Source organism: Antechinus flavipes, chromosome 4 (genome assembly GCF_016432865.1).
Source record: "Antechinus flavipes isolate AdamAnt ecotype Samford, QLD, Australia chromosome 4, AdamAnt_v2, whole genome shotgun sequence".
NCBI lineage: Eukaryota > Metazoa > Chordata > Mammalia > Dasyuromorphia > Dasyuridae > Antechinus > Antechinus flavipes.
In genome coordinates this window covers 6,331,505-6,351,243 of record NC_067401.1, presented here as the reverse complement: position 1 = coordinate 6,351,243, position 19,739 = coordinate 6,331,505, and the positions used below count along the sequence as shown (strand labels likewise).

Below are 19,739 nucleotides of genomic sequence, written 5' to 3'. Positions count from 1 at the left end.
TAATCACATAAAATAATCTTTAAAGTCCTTCCAGTTTAAATATTCCCTGACCTTTCAACCACATATTTTCTATTCTTATGTAAAAATGACCTTTATTTTCCCAATTAATTCAGTCTTAACACTCTGCTCATTCTGATGTATTATTAATAGATTGATTGAAGTCACATGTTATCATTAACTTAGTTTTCTGAAAATCCAAAGAGCAAACTACTTACTTGGAAAAGAGCCAGCCACAGGAGTTTGATCCTAGTTGTAATTCTCACTGAAAAACATCTGGTGTATGTTAATTGCAATCTGTTTTGACTTGCTCAGGATTTATGACGGTTAATATCTTTGGAAACACCATGCCAGGTGATTGAAGAGCCAAATGTTGATAAACAGTAGATGACCCAGAAGAAATTCACTGGGAATCTTAAGAAGGCATTTCCCCAAATGACAGATTTGATTTGAATCCATCCTAGATTCTGGGTCCACATTAAGCTTCCAAATGTATAGCTCCCTCCCCTACACACAAATTTCCAATGACCTGCTATTACTTAAAGTCTCCAAAGTCTATTAAAAGAGAGTAAAAGGAATGGACTGACTCTTGGAAATATATCTTCTTAGTGAGTTCTGATTATTACAAAATCAAAGCTGGCAAGGTCCTTGGGGGAACGGGGACAGGGAGGTGTCATCATTTTCCAGATGAGTAAACTAAACCCCAGAGATATTAGGTGATTTTTCACACAACTAGGAGATATGAGTGAAGTTGTCATTCACGTGGGTACCTGATGACAAAGACCTGAATGCTACAACACAGGGAGGGCAGCAAATGATTAACTATAATAATAATAATAAAGAGGCTGCCTTGAACCAGAGAACAACTTCAAACTTGTCTCTAATGCTCACTACTTGTGTGACCTTGGACAAGATGCCCTTGGGCCTCAGTTTCCCCACCTGTAAAACAAGGGGACCCTTCCTATTCTCCATCTATGATCCTATGATAATAACAGGATAACTCACATTAATGCATCACTTCCCTGCCAAGTATAAGATAAAGCAGAAGATGAAGTTAACTGTTGTATAAAGAAGACTCGGGGAAATGAACAAATTTGCCTATAGTTACACAACCATAAAGTGTCAAAGGCAAGATTGACACCCAGATCTCCCATCTCCTAGTCCAACAGTTTGTCCACTAAACTAGTACTTTAGTTTGTACAAAAGTTTACTTTTATATCAGTGTATAGCTGAGGAGCAGCCTAGACAATTACCTCATCCCACTTATTGTGAATGATAAAGATGCTACAGCATGATACTTCAATCAGGTGAGAATATGTCTTCATCAATAGATTAATCAACATTTCGGTTGTGTGAAGATTACTTAAAAGCCATCAGATGAACCTAAGTGATAATGATTTCATTCTGATTGTGTGAGACACTTGGTCACAATATGAAGGGGAATGTAGAAAATGAGATGATGTTCAAAACCCTGAAGATTTTGAGTGAGCAGTGAACGAGTATTTCAGGCAATCTCCTGAGGAGGATTATAGTTTTCCATGGGGTCTGTATACTTCTGAGATAATGTTCTTGTTCTTCCATCAGAGGCACTCAGAGATCCAAGACTGAGTCTCAGGATTTGCGCATATATTTGGTACAAAGAGTTTTGGGGATGTTTTTCTGCCTTTGATGGAGCTTTCTGCTTTAGTACTTGATTGGTATGCTCAAAAGGGAGGGGTATCAGCATATGATTCAATACGAACAATGCATGCGTTTCCCTGTGTTTCCTCCATGGGGGCTACAATATACCCAGAAAGGAAGAATATCTCCTTAAGGATTTCTGGGCCCCTGGGAACATGAGACAGTCCCCTGGATGCAGAATTTACAGCAGACTCTGTACTGAAGACTTTGCTGAAATCTGAGTTGACTCAATCTATGGCATTCTGATGAAAGAATAATTTAGTAACTTTGTCAAAAAAGGAATGGCGTTAGTCTGGTAAAACCTGTTCTTAAGGAAGTCACTGATATTGCATCTGTCCCTTTTGAATGGTTCACTGAACCTGCCATGGGGACCTGCATCTAAAATCCCTGATGCTTGGAGAGCTTGAGGTTTGAGGATTTATTAAACTGGGGAGTTCTGAGTGGCAGCAATACAGCAACACCCTGAGATCAGAAATAAAAGCAAAGCTGAGCAGTGGGATTGGCTGTGATGGCCACTGGATTTCCAGCCTGGTCCAGCCAAAGAGACCAAGGCTCAAGTACATACACAATACACGTACATATGCACTATGCGTGTACAGGTATATTTACATGTATATGTGGGGCGGGAAGGGTAATAGGTGGCCTCGACTGTGGAGTCAGGAGGACCTGAGTTCAAATTTAGGCCCAGATGCTTCCTAGCTGTGTGATTCTGGATAAGTTACTTAACCTGATTTGCCTCAATTTCCTCATCTGCAAAATGAGCTGGAGAAGGAAATGGCCAAACTTTCCAGCATCTCTGCCAAGAAAACCCCAAATGGGGTCATGAAAAATGGGATGTGATTGCAATGACTGAACCACACACACACATCATCATCATCATCATCATCATCTCTTTACTAATATATTCTAAGTTTTCCTAGAAAGCTAGACCTGGAAGGGATCTCAGGGATCATCTAATTCAACTTCCTTAATTTACAGATGAGGAAACTGAGGCCCAGAGTCATTAAGTGGCTTGCTTTTCTCCTCCAATTTTGTACTATAATCTTTTCTTACATAATGGTCACTTTTTCAACGATCCTGCCACCCTCTCCCCAGTTTACCCTTCCCTTGTAAAAAAAAAAAAAATGAAATGAAATGAAGGAAGGAAGGAAGGAAAAAGAAAAAAAAGAGGGAAAGAGGGAGGGAAGAAGGAAGGAAGGAAAAAAGGAAAGAAGGAAGGAAGGAAGGAAGGAAGGAAGGAAGGAAGGAAGGAAGGAAGAAGGAAGGAAGGGAGGGAGGAAGGAAGGAAGAAGGAAAGAAGGAAGAAAGGGAGGGAGGGAGGGAGGAATGAAGGGAAAAAGGGAGGGAGGGAGGGAGGGAGAGGGGGAGGAAGGGAAGAAAGAAGGAAGGAAGAAGAGATTCTTCCCATGCTTTGATGGCACCACCTCCGAGCCCTTAAAAGGAACTGAAGGACTTGTCCAAGGTGCTACAGGGCTCACGGATGTCCTGGGTTCTAGAAAGATCTCAGGAAGCTTTAACTGCCAAAGGGGGAAGGGTCGCAGCTGTGACAACAGTCTGAGGGTCTAACGGGACTCGGGAGGACAGGGACAAATGAAGGTTTTAGGAGAGTTGGAGGAAGAGGGGGCTCCAGCGGCTGTAGAGGGGTGGGGGTGGGGCAAAGACCGGGAGTGCAGGGAGGGGCTGGGCGGGGCGGGGCGGAGCCCGGGAGAGGAAGGGTCAAGGACTTGGGGAGTGGCTCAAAGGGTGGGGCTTTGGGGCAGGGTTGGGGGGAAGCTGGGAAATGAGGATGGGGGGAGGGCTCAGTGGGCGGGGCAGAGGGGTCTGGAGAGAGCAACCTGAGGGGAAGGGATGAAGCCAGGCGGGCTGGGAAGAGCAGGCGCTGAGCGGGGCTTGACCGAAATGGGGGGAGGCTGGCTCTGGGGGCGAGGCTCCTTTGAGGACAGAACCTCGAAGGGCCGAAGGGCGGAGTCAGAGCCAGGGGCGGAGCCGGAGCTTCGGAGGGAGGCCAGGCAGGGCGGGACTAAGCAAGGCTGGTTGAGCGGCGTCTCTTCCTCCCTGTCGCCGGATGGTTCATCCGCTCAGCACGCACAGGCGTCGTCTCCATAGTAACCCTGGGGCGGCAGGACGCGGAGAGGGCGGGCGGGCGGTACAGCGCAGGCGCAGCGTCCCGTTGCCGAGCAGCTACTCCTTCTGTGCAGCTCTGCGCCCCCTCGGGAGCGGACCCCCGGCCTCACCATGTCTAACGCGTGAGTATCTGCGCGGGGGAGGGCGGTTCGGCCCACGAAGACGAGCTGGGGCTTCTAGTATACCACAAGCTCCGCAGACGAAGCCATGTGCAGGGCCAAACCAGCGGCGAGGGGGCGGCGCCCAAGCCCAGGGAAGGGGGCGGACGAGAACGAGGGCGCGCGCGGGACTTGGCCGCCGGCACTCCTTTGCAACATGGCGGGCCCTCTCCCCCCATTGACCACCCCCCCACACACACCCCCCGGCCAGGTCATTTAGCGCATGTAGCACAATAAATTAAATCTGGAGGGAGCCCCGGGGGCACAGATGGGGGAAGAGGCCGCAGGAGCGTGCAACCTGTGAAACTGAGGCTCGAGGCTTGTCCAAAATCGCGCAGGTGATAAAGGAGAGGATTCGGACTCAGCATCTCCGAGTCCCAGTCATGCTCGCTTTACTGCATCTTCTCCGGGCTCCCTGAATTCAGAACCACCTGGGGGGAGTGGACAAGTAGGTTTCAGTCACAAAGATCTGAGTTCAAGTTCTGCCTTTGGCTCGGAGAACTACGTGAGCCCTCAGAGATTCAGTTCCCCTCCATATGCCTCAGAAAATTCCATGGGCTCATCCGGGCCACACACGGGGGGTCCTCTGAGTTGGCAGAGGGAGCTTCCACACAGGGAGTTCCCCACTTGAAATCTCACCTCTGTTGTTTGCTTCAGTGTTGCCGAGCTGGGCAATGTCCAAGCCTCGCGGGTCAGGGGGTCCCCGCAGGTCGGTAAAGGAAGGGATGGAGATGTTGCGCCTGCAGGAGGCGGTAGCTTTCGCCACGTATCTGTGGGACTGTCCCGGGGAAAAGGGCTTAGCCTTGTGCCCTGGGCCTGCAGGGACAGTTAGAAGCAGAAAGCAAAGCGGGCAGAAAGGGAAAGGCTTCCCCTGGAGAGAAGGGTCCAGGGGCCGACCTCCTTCCCCGGAGCCAGAAGCACCTTCCGGGCTGACTTCCTGGGATGACCTCTGGGTCCTTGCCACAGAGCAGTAAGACGTCCTGCAGTTGATCTCTATGACCCTCATTCAGCGAATTTGTCTGGTGAATTCCTGTCTACCCTAAGTCACAGCAGAGCCTACATTATGTAGGGCCATCGCCTACCTACAGTGTGTGCCCAAAATGCACCAAACGCTTGTTCTGCCTCAGGAACTTTTGGCTCGTCCTCTAAGCCTTTAAGTCCTTCTAGCTCTGAATAACCCGGCTCTTCTTTCCGCTGACTTACCCACTCCCTTGTGGAAATCAACCCTACCCATCATTCCTGCTTCACACTTCCTAGGCGCCCATCCTGTGTCATGGGAAGAATTTCTAAACCCAGTCTATTCTTTGTCAGGGAGAGAGTCCCTGACCTCGGCGTGGTTGTGTTCTAGGAGAGTGATGATAAACGAGAGCGAGGAGATCAACATGGAAGATGGTGTAGGAAAAGGGAAAAGGCTCGGGCAGAGCTTTGGATCATACACGTGTTAGGAGAGAATTAAGAGAATCTGGAGGGGAGACAGAGAAGGATGGGGGAGGGGGGTAAATAGGAAACAGAAGATAATGTCAAGGGAAAAAATGAAAAAATGTTTGAAAAAGAAGGGAAGGGCCAATAGTTTTACATGTTAGAATCATCCGATGGAAAAGAGCTGAGAAAAGACTAATGCATCTGGCCTTTAGAAACCCGTTGCTACAACAGCTCTCTAAGGTCACTAGAATGGTGAGAATGAAGTCAGCTTACAAGCAAGTCCAGAAAGAGTTAGAGAGATGGTAAGAGATACAGAAGAAAGAAGGGTGGCTGATGGAGCCACGGCCAGACACTGCAGGATAGGATAGGTGGAAAGCCACCGCCATGTTTAAAGTTGAAGGGAAGGAGAAGAGCCTGAGTGAGAATGGGGAGAGAAGTTCTAAAGGACACAGAGGGGAATTAAGGGTTTCTATCATCAGGTAGTCTGTCCCTCTTTTTAAAATAGAGACTAGTAGAATCCTTAAAAGAATTAATCTCACTGAGTACATTAAAAGAGGGAAAAACCCAAATCAATAAATCCTCAATACCTCGATCTCTTTAAGGAAGCATTGTGGTACAGTAGAAAGAACTTTTTTTTCTGGAGGAAAAAGACTTCTTTTTTATTTTTAATCCTTTAAATGTTTGCTCTGCCACTTACTATATGAACAATCTTGGAAAAGCGCCTAAATTTACTGTGCCCCAATTTCTTCCTTTTTAAAATGATGGGATTGGGTTATGTGACCTCCAAATCTCCTTTCAGTTCTGTGAACCTGTGATTCTTTAATGCTAAGTCGCTTTGGCTCTCTGTTCTCAATTCCCTTATTTGAAAATTTAAGAAATTGGGCAAATAGTCTCTAAGGCCTCCTGCAGCTCTAATTCAAATAAAAATAAAAAGGATAATAATCCTTTGGTCAGTAAATTGGGTAGGAGAGCCTTTAGTTTAGGAAAGAATGAGAACATAAGAGTTACAAAACAGAGATTCAAAAAGGAAATAAAAGGGGTTGAACAGTGAATATGGAGAATGTAAAGGGAAGAGAAAAATAAAAGTGTTGTGAAGATACAGCAAAGAGAGCCCAGATGACGTGGCATGGGATGCATTTGCCAAGGAATCCTTTGGATGTCCTTCCCCAACAAAACTCAAGAAAGACTGGCTGCAGTAGGAAAAGTGAGGCAGAAAAATTGGTGGTTGTTGTCAATCTTAAATGGTGTCAAGGCTTCCCATCATTGGTATGAGGTTCCCATTGGGATGACAATGAATTGCCATCATGAAAATGGTCAGTCATGCCATTGAAGCTGAGTAAAAAGAATAGGAAAGGCAGAAAATGACTGAATAGGGCCATGGCACTGGGGGGGGGGGGTTGATGGTTGTAATGACAGAAGTATGAAGGGGATGTCCACAAGGTAAGTGAGAGTGATTATGTCCACAAGCCCTTACTTTAAGGGGTGATATTATATGACAGAAGCCCTTAGAGAAATCTATCTGCTCAAAAAGGAGAGCTCTCATCCTCCTTTTGAGGACAAAAGATTCTTATCATTTCCTCTCCTTAAATCCCACTACTCTGTAGCATTTTGAAAAGGGATCTTTGATTCCTTTACCTTAAGTTTTTTTTTTTTTTAATTTCCTCTTCTATTAGAAGTAGGATTATACAATGGCATGACAGCTGATCTCAGAGCCAGGAAGCCTTGGGGGCAAGGCTGGCCTCTGAGCCATTCAAATCACTTGTCCGTTAGCTCTACTTCTCTAAATATGATGACCTGGATCAGTAAGAATTTCCTGGCCAAGCCCTCTCTCTCCCAATGCAACCACAAGTCTAGTCTTTATCCATCATTTTATATAAAATTACACTTTTTCCATTTATTTTGTCAAGTTTCCCAGTATTTGATAAATTAATTGCAATCATTACCACTTCATGAGCCAGAACTAGAAACATATCACTTTCTTCCTCATGGATCCTATAAATATTATTTCCCCAATTTACTTTAAAAATATATTTTGAAAAAATTTGTAATAATGTCAGTGAAAAACAGAGAGACTCAGCAATTTAAATAGTTACGGGGATTTTATTAATTCAGACATGGCCTCCAACCCCATCCAACCTTTCTCCTTTTACATGATTCTTGCCCCTAGGGACAATTCTCAGATTGGCTATTGTTTCTTCCTTGTTCCCCATTCCTTAGGTCCAACTCTCATAACACTTGTGCTGGTCTCTGTAAATGCAGAGGCCCAAGATGATTCCCACCTCTACTCCCCTACCCCACCCCCAGTGGTGAGCTAAGTCCCCCAAATTAACATTTGGGTGAATTAGCTTTTCTCTAGCTGCAATTCAGAAATAAGAATTTGTGCACTAAATACAGCTGTGTTTCCAAGAGAGTTCTCTGCTTCCTTACTAAAGTGGGGTCTTGTGGAGATGACTTTAGTGAGGAAAGAGTTTTTTATCTATTGTGTTAAAAAAAAAATATAGCAGCAGCGAGATGGAACAGTAGATAGAGTACCAGCTCTATCTATTATCTATCTACAATCAGAAAGACCTGAGTTCAAATCCATCCTCAAATACTTGACACCTAGCATATGTGAAATCTTGGGCAAGTCACTTAATCCCAATTGCCTAAGGAAGGAGGGGAGGAAGGAGGGAAAGAGGGAGGGAGGGAGAGATGGAAGGAAGGAAGAGAAAAGGAAAAGATAATGGTGACATTGGAGTGGGCTGTGGTCCCTTTAAGAAACTAGTCCTTTCAGATTGATTTATTCTTTTCTGATTCCCAACCCCTCCTGGCTGATGTATTATCAATTCAAGAAGCTAGGACCTTTGATTCACAAATCCTAGTCAAAAGCACCCATTTGAACCCCAACCAGATCTGAGCCAACTTGGGACTTCACCCACAGGCCCCTTTAGCTAAATTTCTCATTATAAAAGAGCCAAGCTGGAATCCTGTCTTTGCAGAGGTTCCAAACATGCCAGCCTTATGCCTGCCATGCCAAGGGTCTCTGCCCACTGGAATAATATTTCCAGTGCCTTCTTCTCTTTAACACCTTTTGCTAACTAGACTTTAACCTTACTTCCTATGCCCATAATAAACCTCTTTTATCAATCTAGTTTTTTGGGTCTGTAAATTCCTTTACAGGGGACTCTTGCGTCACCACTAGATCTCATTTAACTCTCTACCCTCGCGCCGAGTCCAAAGGGGTTTCAGAGAGTTCTATTTGACTCCCTGTACCCAGAACCTGCAACTAGAGTTCATTTTCATTTGAGTACCCCAAATATAAACCTCATCAGCCTGAGGTCCCTTTTCTGGGAATTTTAAATATTTTATGGATATTAGAAATAATTCCCAGACTGTCTAATTTTACTCTCAATTCATAATTAGCTCATTTCCTTTTCTGGTCATCTGTTACCTAAATTATATATTTTATTGCAGTTCTCACCTGCCAATCTTTATTGATAGTATTTCATTTATTCAGAGAACATTAATCTCAAGCGTGCTGAGCACTATGGAGGTTGCTGACAAAGAGGTGATGTATCATTATGGATCTATCCAAAGTTGACTTAGGCCCACCATTTATGTCTCTCTGAGGTGACAGGTATTGACATTTTTCAGCTACAATGGTATTCCAAGATTTGTAGCCATGTTGAATCAAAGGAGCAATATTGAGGTTAAAAAGATGGATCTTGTGTCAGACACAGTTGGATCTTTGAATGTCCTAGAGAATTTCTACAAAAGATCCCAACCTAATACCCTTCTCTTATTTACCATTGACCTAGATTATTATCTCACTATGATATCTTTCCAGGATATAAATACCAATACAATTACTCAATGGAATGCCCATCAAACATCACTTCAAAATCCAGCTCGTAATGCTTTCTTCTTCCTCTTATGGTTTCTTGAGCTGATTTGTTTTGAGTAGCCATGATTCAATTCAGCAAATGTTTCTTAAATATTTACTACAAGTCAGGAAATGGGCAAAGACAAAAATGAAACAATCCTTACCTTCAGGAAGTTTCTATTCAGCTGGAGTGCAATGACTTGGAGTGAAAAGACATAGGTTTGATCTTGGCACTCTTATTCTCTTCTCTGTGTCTCAGGGATTTATGATCTCTAATGTCCCCTCCAGCTATGGGCATTGGAGAAGGGAGAGAATGCTGGCACCTGGAGGAATCAGGGATTGTTTCAGCTCATATTTGAGCTGAACTTTGATTCTGAATGACAAAGGGGCCAGTTTGTAGAATACCTAAGAGATGGGAGACAAGATATCAACTTGAGAAAAAAAAACCACTCCCTTGCCTGGAAAGTAATGTTATAAAAGGGGACTAATGTGCAGTAAGTCTGGAAATGTAGGAGCCAGATTGTGGAGAACTTTAAATGACTGGCCATACTGATCTACAGATGGTTTTTTTGAAAAGGGAAGCGACATGACACTTTAGAGTATAAAGCAAGATGTAATCATTCTGGCCTAAGGAGTCTATATCTGCAAATTAAGAGGATTATTTTGAAGGATCTGGGAAGGATGGATTGAAGTGAGGATTGATTCTACACAGGAAAACCAATTATGAGACTATTACAATAGTCCAAACTAGAGATAATGAAGTTGTGATTAGAAAAAAAAAGACAAGTGTGAACCAATGAGACTTGTTGGGGGAGGGTTTGGAGTAACAGAGGAAGAAGTATCAAAGGTGACAGGGAAATAATGGCTCACTCCCCCATTTACCAAAGTGTACGTGACTTCAGGACTTGGACAGCGCCATTCGCATCTTCCTGCACTGAAGCTACCAGAGTTCCTGATTGGTGTCTGGTATTGATAAGTCTTTGTTCAATCTCACCAAAGATTTCTAAGACCTGCTTCCTGCCCTCAAGGAAGTTTTTTAGCGAGAGTTGGAAGATAACAGTATACCCAAATAAATATTATGAGATATTAAAAATGTGGAACTGGGTTTGAGAGAAACTTAGTCAATCAGGAAAAGCTTCTTGAAGATATAACAGGAACTAGATCTTGAAGGCAGGAAGGAATTGGTAGGTATTGCTAGAGCTGAGGGTTGGGATTAGAGTTCTAGGTGGAGAAATACCATCAGCCAAGGCACAGAGGGATGTGTGTAGTGTGATGTGGAGTGTGTGTATATATGTGTGTGTGTGTGTGTGTGTGTGTGTGTGTGTATGTATGTAGAATATACAAATAGTGTTGATTTGGAGGTATGTATTTTTAGACTTGCTTCTTTACTGAAAAAATTAATTAGCTTATTTTACTGTTTCTCTGGAGTTTTCTAAGAAAATCATCATGTTTGCAACAAATATAAATTGTTTCCTCTTTGCCTCTGTTTATGCTTAAATTTCTTTCAATTGTCTTATTTATATCAGTAACATTTCTAGAACTATGTCAAACTATAGTGGGTAAAGAAGGCATATTTATTTTATGTCTCTACTTATTGGGAAAATTTCTAGTATTTCTTCTTGATAAATGAATTTTAACATTGTACTTACTTTTTAAAATGTAGCTTCTCTGTCCTTTGAAATTTTTTTTTCTTTCTTCCTTTAAAAAAAAATCTAGTGTTGTAATTCACTAGTTACTTTTTCTATATATGTTTGTATCATGTGTTTGGAAGTGGTTTACTTCTAAAATAATGAATTTTCCCCAATTATTTTTCTGAAGTTGAACTCTTCTTGTATCTCAGGTATAAATCTAATTTGGTCATAGTGAATTCTTTAAAAATATCTATTGTTTTAGTCTCTTTGCACTTAAACTTACAAAACCAATTTTCCTCATGATCCTGTAGCTTGCAGATTCCATCGTCTTCTCTTTTTTGAAAATTGGAAAACTATTTGCTTTCCTTCAGTCCCACAATGCCCACGCCATTGTCCAAATCTTTGAAATCTCATTGAATATGATGCAGAATCATATCAGCCAGTTCTTTCAGTACTGAATGATGTCATCTACCTAGGTCAGGTGACATGAAAGTTGATCTATCACCTTCTCCCATTAGTTATTTTTTTCTTTATCACTTACAGTGAAATGGTCAATTCCCCTGTGCAGAAAAAAGCCAAAGTAAAATAAGAATGGAGCATCTGTAGCTTGTCTCACTTGTCAGTTAGCATATAATCCATGCCAAGTTGTGATCTGGTCTTATCCTTTGATCTCCCTTCTTTTTTCCCTGATGGAACCTTAAAAAAGCAGCAGCAATTCTTTTCTTATATTTAATCTTCTTTTCTATCCTCACCTCATTTTGTTGTAGCATTTCAGATGCTGTTTTTACAGGACTGTTCTTCATCCTCAGTTGTGGGTTTCTACTTATTTAATTTTGTGCATCTTTTACATATTTCAATTGGGAATCTGTATTGACCTCTTTATCCAATTCTTATTTTCCTCCTCATTAGGATAGTTTCCCTTTTAGGTTTCACAACATCATTTTGGAAGAATTTTCCAATTTCTTCTTCATTGATTTCCTCTGTAGACTCCAAATGATCCTACCTGTTGTAATTCCTCTGAACCCCTTGTAATATGTCCTCTCCAAATCTAGGGTTTGTGCTGAACCATGCTGGTTTTTCTCCTCCCTCTGTACCAAGCAGTCACTTTCCTCAAGTTTCCCCACCTTTCCACTCAAATTAACAAATTTCTTTCTCTTGGTGAGAATGGGATTCAAATTAAAGTTCCTTTTGTTGGTCCTTCTACCTTTTCAAGGTTGAATTTGTTGTTAATGCAAAGCAAGAACCTATTAGAGCCCTCCTTGAGGTAAAAAGAGGATCCTAAGAGATAAATGAAGTCTGCCATGACTCCTCTAACATGTTTCTGATACCCCACTCATGATCTTTTTTCCTGGATTTATCCAGTTTTCTTTTGTTCTAGATGATCAGGAATATATAGAAAGAGTGAGGCTGATGTCTATGTAATTCTGCCTCACTTAAATACAATTCATATGCAAGTCAAGACATCATCCATGATGTTACGGATTTTCTTCAACAACAAAGAATGAATAATAACAATAAACAATCTTAGTATAGTTTTAAGCTTTATAGCTTAATATAATTTATTTGGGTTTTAAGCTAAAACTTTAAAAAGTACACTAAAACTATTGGTACACCCAGATTCCCCCCCCATTGGGGAGTGGCAGATAATCCTCAATTAATACCTAAATTATCATTTCTTTCCAAATCTTCATTTTCCCTTGGATATCTTCGTGTCTGTGTGTGTGTGTGTGTGTGTGTGTGTGTGTGTGTGTGTGTGTGTGAAGTTAGCAATGATTGAATGCTGAATATTTTTGCAGAGGAGCATTTGGGATAAGATTAAGAAGATTGTGCAGAGTATGTATGGAATCTGTTAACCTTGTGATCAGTTCATTAGTCCTCTATTCTAACTTAGTTTACATAGCATTTTCCCTGTAGACAAATGCAAATTAAGCTCTCAATTATATTTCTAGTAACGAAATTAACATAATGGCATCCCATTGACTGCAGAGTACTAGGCAACTATTTTAGGGACTTTATTTATTATTTGATCACATCTCACTCACCAGGGAATGAGGATAAAGAAAAAGAGGATTTTTCAAACCATTAAATCTTTATGTATTTTATTTTCCAATCTGGAGCTAATATTCTCACTGATTGCTCTATGTGCAGATAGGATTTTTTTCCCCCAACTAATCTGAGTGAAGCACTTTCTCATGAGTCCCTTTGCCCCCATATATGAAAAAGCAATTTGTTTGTTAAGTACCTGGGGAAAATAGTTCTGACAGCCTTAGCTCAGAACCCATAAAAACATGGGAAATTGGCAAAATGTAGGCTTTTCATATTAAATCAAGACAGACAGCTGCAGCGTACACTCTGTTAGATTCCTTTGGGATTTGTATAGTAATTATTCATCTAATCCAAAAGTGAGCAAAATGGTACAATCCCTTTTAATTGTGCAAACATAAATTATGTGGCCTAAAGAGCTAGGTCCCAGTGCATCTTCATATAAAAACAAACAGTGAGAGTTAAAGCTAATGGTCTTCTTCCTGAAAGTACCATACTTTTTAGAAGTGTTTGTTAATCTCATTAGTTTGTTAATTTGCCTGCCTTTTAAGGGGTTATAGGTGGATTCAAGTAGATTGAATGCTGTTTGAGGGCTGGGGACAGCTTCATTTGTTATCTTTTTAATCTTCCCTTTCTTAGCACAGTATTGTATATTTTTGCTTAAAACGTCGTTGTATATTTTTGCTTAGAACATAGTAGTTTGCATGTTGTCTGCCCGTTAAATTATATGTTTGTTGAGGATATGTGCTGAGTGTTTCCCTTTCTTTGTATCTCCAGCACAGGGCTGGGCTTAGAATAAGTGATTGTTGCCTTGATTTTTCTTGACTGGCACACGTGAAGTATTTCTTCATGTACTTTAAAGCCTGCTGATTGATATGTAATTTATATTTTAATTTGTTTTTCTTATTGTTGAATTTCTTTGACCCCCGCTAAGCCAGCAGCTCCCAGCCACTAGGGTCAATCGATCAGAATCCACATCTCATCCTCTAACACATTTTTTTTTCCAGTCACGTCCAGCTCTTCGTGACCCCATTTGGTGTTTTCTTGGTAGAGTTACTGGAGCGGTTGCCATTTTGTTCTCTAGTTTAGAGGCAGACAGGGTGAAGCGACTTGCCCAGAATCACACAGTAAGCATGAGGCTGGATTTGAACTCGTGAAGATGAATCCTCCCGACTCTGTGCAATCTCTTCCCCCAGTTGCTATTGTATTACCAACTTCTTCCTTTATATTTCCATTCCTGGAGCTGTTGTTTCTTCTTTCAGAACCTACAATAAGATGTGGGGAGAAGCCCAAGAAGCCCTCAACTCTCTGCTGGAGGGGGAGTCTGAAAAGGCTCTGGAGCCGCCTCAGGACCAGGTGGTGATCTTCCAGATGCTGGCCACCTTCTATGTCAAGTACGTCCAGATCTTCCGCAACTTGGAGAACGTCTACGACCAGATGGTGCATCCACAGAAGCGCATCCTCATCCGCGAGGTGCTGGACGCCGTCATGGGCCGCATCCTGGAGCTCAAGAACGAGATGGTCGAGCTGGAGTTTTCAGAGTTCCACTACTTTGATGACATTTTGCAAGACCTGAAACTGGGCCCTGTAAGTTCTGCCTTCTGTCAGCGTCCCCATCTGTCTGTCTGTCTGTCGCCTCTTTTTTGTTGGGGTTGGAAACTGGTGAGACGGTCCCTCATCACATTTCCTGAGAGGGTCAGTTGACATCTTAGTTTCTGGGCTCACTGGTTGGTATGGCAGAAAGATCATTAGACATAGACTAAGGCATCCTTGTTCTTACACCACGTGCCAGTCTGGTTGAATCACTTTACTTGTGAATCTCCACTTTCTTGCCTGTGTATGGGGATAATTCTTGTGCTAGCTACCTCATGGGCTGTCCCAAGCATCTTGGGTTTGGAGCTAGGGGCCTGGTCAACCCACCGTACTCACGCCTGTTGTGCCAGGTGCCAAGGCTGGCGATCTGCCCTCTGCACTGGGGTTGGCAATATCGGTGTTGCCCTGATGGCGCCCAGAGACCCACAGGAGAGCCTCGGTTCTGTACTGAGAGTGTGGGGCAGAGGGTGGGGGTCTGACAGCTTACCTGAGCTGGGGACCCAGTGCTGGCGACTGGTGCATGCTGGGGCCCAGCGGAGTGCTTCAGCGTTTCCCCATGGTGTGCTAGCTGCTGGTGGCTGCCTGTTTGCCCTCAATGAGCACTGAAGGATGTAGCTTGGAGCTGGAGCCTTTGTTTAGGAGGTCACTTTAGAGATCTTAAACCCAGATCTTCTGTCTCCCTAGTCTTAGAGAGCCTTTCTGCTCTACTATGTTGTTCTAATCTTTTATATCCAGAACAAATTACCACACTTTTTGTATCCATAAATTGCTAGTCATTTGTCTTGATTGTCTTTATTATATTTATTTATTATATGCTATTATATTATATTTATCACATAATTGACTTAGTCAGTTGTCTTAAGTGGAAGGCATCAAAATTCTAGGATGACAGAACCAAAACCAGGTCTAGAAAGAGGAAATGTTTGTGTCATGAAAACACAAACATTTTTTAAAAATTAATCTAAAAAAACTTTAAAGCATAAAATTTAAATGTTATCATTTCCTTCAGCATGCTTGCAAGGTATCAGATGATCCTCAAAATTATCAACAAAGTATTATTTCTATTACAAATGGAGAATCTAAACCACTAAAGTTATTCAGGTCCAGAGAATCTAGAATAAAGTGGGAAGTTCAAAACTATTTATCAATTAATTCAAAGGCAAATATTGATTGAGTACATATTTCACTTCATTAAACAACTAATTTTATTATGGCATGGGGGCAATTCAGGGTTCTTGAAAGCAATATCATTAGAACGTAAACTTTGTTATATCTTACCTAGACGGGAAGGCTTTGACTAGTGCCCTGTAGTGGACTATAGAGTCTAGCTAAGTTCAGAGCCACTCTTCATCAACAGTCATTTGGAAGTCGTCCAAGCTCTACAAGGAGAAAGAGATTGAGCAAATGTATTTTTTTCCCCTTGTAGAAGAGATATGGGGCATAATAGACACAGTGTCTTATCCCCCATTGTCGGACACAGTCCTTGAGATAAATTGGGCAGTTAATAAACATTTATTATGATCCAGGCATTGTGCTAAGGGCTGAGGATACAAAGAGGCAAAAGGTAGATCCTGTTCCTCAAAGAGCTCACAAAGTAACAACAATGGTCTTTGTTTACAAAGGAAGACTTATTATTAGGAATGGAGCTGGCTTATATCTAGAAATCACTTGTAAAAACATTACTAAGACGTTTTTGAAAATGACAATTGCTTTCTATTACCACCAAGATTTTCCTCACAATCTGTTTCTACTTTTTTTTTTTTTTACCTTGCCAAAATAATTTTAGTCTGGAAAAATTAAATCTGACATTATCTGAATAATTTCTTCCATATGTTCAATAAATATTTTCTCTTCTCCATATTAGAAATTTATACATTTTTCTTTTATTTACAATATCTTGTGATTTAAGAAAATCAAGACAATGACACAGTAGGATTTTATTGTAATTGTAGCTTGAGTTGAGGGTCTAAATTTACTTTCTTATCTTGTACTTCACTTGTACTCTTTCCACAACAGTTTTTTTTTTTTAAGATGGAAGTTACTACTATTTTCTCTTTTTATTTTTTTCAACCGCTCCCTTCATTCATTCAACAAGCATTTATTAAGAGCCTGCTCTGCATCGGGCATTTGGCTATTCACAAGCAATAAAAAGCAAAAAATGACAGCCCCTGCTTTACACGAGCTCCCATTTTATTGCAGAAATAACATGAATGCATACAAATAAATACAAACTATAGAAAGGGTAGCTACAAAATAACTTCAGAAAGACAGAGGGGGTCTAGAATCTGGTAGAGGAAAGGGGGAGAGGAAGTAGATTTTTATTGAAGGTGATAGTTGAGCCAAATGTTGAAGATAGGAGTTTTCTAAGGAAGAGATGGAGAAGGACAGAGCTTCATAGACATTGCTGACAACAACACGAAAGGGAATAATGCACAATAAACTTGGATGGGAAGGGCTTTCAGTACTTGGTCCTAGAAGCAGTGGGGGTTCCAAAATTTAAATTAGTGAACATTTAATCAACATTTGAGTGCAATTGTTAGCAGACTGGAATAAAGCTACTTTGTTGTAATTTGCACTTTTCTTAGAGCAGAAACAGGAGATTATTATATCATTTGTACGTTATAGTCATAGTGATAGCATCCTTAAGAAAAATGCCTATATGTTTGGGTCTCAGCAGGGAACAATCTTTAGCCAATTTTGGAACAAGAATCCTATTTATAGTTCTTCGAAAAGGACGGTTAATTTGTTAGTTTAAATAACATCCTATATTTTAATTGCATGTATCAATATGTAAAAATATTGCCTTGTGTTTTGTCCCTGGTGTGAAACATAAAATGTGGCTCACTCACAGCACAAACAGCTTTAATGAAGGTTTTGGTTTCTTTCAAACAAACAAATCATTAGGGTTTATGATAAAGTATAAACAGGGCCCCAATTAATGAATTTTCTAATGAAACTTCCCCGTGGCAGACTTGACAGATGTACTCTTGGAAACAAGACGACAAAATGATAGGGAAAATAACTTAGTATTTATATGTTGATATCTTTAAAATGCCCATTTCTCCAAATTTGTTAAAATGATCTTGGTGTTTTGTTTTATACACATACTAGCTTTCAATAGTATCTGGGTGAAATATCTTATTAAAAAACTGAATTATTTTAAAGATTTATTTTTAACAAACTGAAACATCAGTAATATCAATTGGCATTTTTAATGCTAACTTAGAAATCACACCATTACGCTGTATATAATGAGCAAAATTGAAATCACTCTAGAAATTATATTTAATATTGTTATATAAATATCATATACATGTGTTATATAATTATGTAAATATATAATATTTAACATATTTATATATAAATATGTTTATATACTTATAAATAATATATAAAATATAAATTAGACTAGATTTTTTCAAGTTCTCAGTTTTTAAACTGGCTGCTTTCTGAAATTAAAACAAATCCTACTGAACTTTCATTGTGATAAATACTCAGTACATTAATATCAAGCACTAAGAATTCGGGGAGTGTTCAGTTGTGCTTTGGTTCTTGTCTCACGCAGCCCTTGAAGGATGCCGGGAAACCTTTTGCTCCTGCAACTATAGAATTTGGCTTGGTTTGAATGTAACTATTTGGAGTTCAGTGATTTGGAATTAGTGAGAGTCCTCACTGGGGATGAGCTGAATTTTCCTCTTGTTTAAGGAAAGGTTGAGCAAACAAGCTCACAGAGAAAGAAGTTTGCTTTGGAAAGCAGGAGGCTAAGAAAGGTTAAGAAGATAACAGAAAACATTCTTTAGAAGTCCTTAAGCATCATTTACATACAAACACTCGGTGCCCCAACAACAACTTTATCTGTTCCTTAAAGCAAATTCTCCAAGTCCTCTCCCTGGCAACCCTTTTTCAGCTGAATCTGAAATATTGTTGTACAAGCTTGAAAATTAACATTCTTTGAAAACGTTTAAAATTAGACTTGTTTTTCACCAATTGGTCATTATTAGTATGATTTTGTTCCAATTTTATTTTTAAAGATGATTTTAGTCATTAGTTTTTGTTTGTTTTTTTTTTCCTTATCCTTAACTTGTTGCTTCATAGATCTGGAAGTGAACGGGGCCTCCAAAGCCAATTCTCCTATTTTATTGAGCAGGAAATGAAAACCTAGGCAGAGGGGGCTCAAGATGTCAATGGTGGCCTTTGAACCTGAGCCTCTGACTCCATAGTGAGGGCTTTTCTCATGACATTGTAGTCATTGTGAAGTCATTTTGCACCTGCTTGTTCCTTATAAAAATAGGAATAAAACTCAATCACCAGCCTTGTTGGGTTAGATGGTAATTCGTGCACTTAAATTAGGATCCTCGGTGCCCCTAAGCAAGGTGGGCTTCAGTTTTCTTATCTGGCAGATGGGATTAGGAGGGCTGCCAGACCTCAAAGCTCCGTGTACTGGGAGCTGTTAAAGTTCTATCTGACTGCTGGAATCCAAACCCTTGGTCTCTTTCCTCCCCCAGGAACAGCTAGACATCCCCATTCCAAAGTACTTTTTGAAGGAAAAGATGGAGGTACTAAGAGAACGAGAGAAAGTCCTCGCTCAAATATTGGCCAACGCTGGATTGGAAGATCTGAACCTGGTTTGTACCCGGGCCTTTCTTTTTTCAGAAGCACGCTTTGTTTTAACGAGCTCCATGGTTATTTCTGAAAAACCTTGTCTTTCTTGGTACTGGTGGGAGAAGGCTGCAGACTTTCAGCACAGTCCCCTGGAAGCTAAATACTACTTTTGACATTTTATTTATCAATGCTATTTGAAGAATCACAGAACACCAAGAAATAGGGTCTATGAGCAATCAATCACCAGTAGTTTTAAAATGCTCACTTTGTGCCAGACACCGGGTTAGGCGCTGGACATTCAAAGGCAAAAAATGCTGTTAAGGACCTTATGTGCTATAGGTACATGTGTGGGTGAACGAAGGGAGGTTATTGTGGGGGGCCTGGGAGGAAACCCTATTATATAAAATTGTTATTATTAGGGGTATAATTAGTGGCCTAATATATTAGGAAGGCCTATTATAAAGGCTTCTTGTAGAGGTGCTTCTTTAACTGAGTTTGGAGAAAGTAAAGAATTCTGAGGGTGAGGTGAAGAGAGAGTGAATTCCACATAGGTGAGACAGCGGAATTGAGTCTGGTAATGGAGTGCCCTAGGGGAGGAGCAATGAGTCAGCCAGTCGGGGGGATTGT

At 41.0% G+C, this 19,739-nt stretch overlaps 1 protein-coding gene across 3 annotated transcripts in view; it reads left to right on the top strand.

The window, feature by feature from the left end:
- The first annotated feature begins 3,780 nt into the window (after window positions 1-3,780).
- Window positions 3,781-19,739, top strand: part of IQCA1 (IQ motif containing with AAA domain 1) — a 191,007-nt gene continuing 175,048 nt past the window's right edge. Inside the window, exons 1-3 of one of the 3 annotated variants that reach the window (XM_051999120.1) lie at window positions 3,781-3,923; window positions 14,180-14,504; window positions 19,016-19,135. In XM_051999120.1, the coding sequence (XP_051855080.1) occupies window positions 3,913-3,923; window positions 14,180-14,504; window positions 19,016-19,135 (456 nt within the window). In that variant the 5' untranslated portion in view covers window positions 3,781-3,912. Of the gene's footprint in view, window positions 3,924-14,179; window positions 14,505-18,808; window positions 18,884-19,015; window positions 19,136-19,739 lie in introns of those variants that run through there. The other 2 variants (XM_051999121.1, XM_051999122.1) reach the window with 2 other exon arrangements.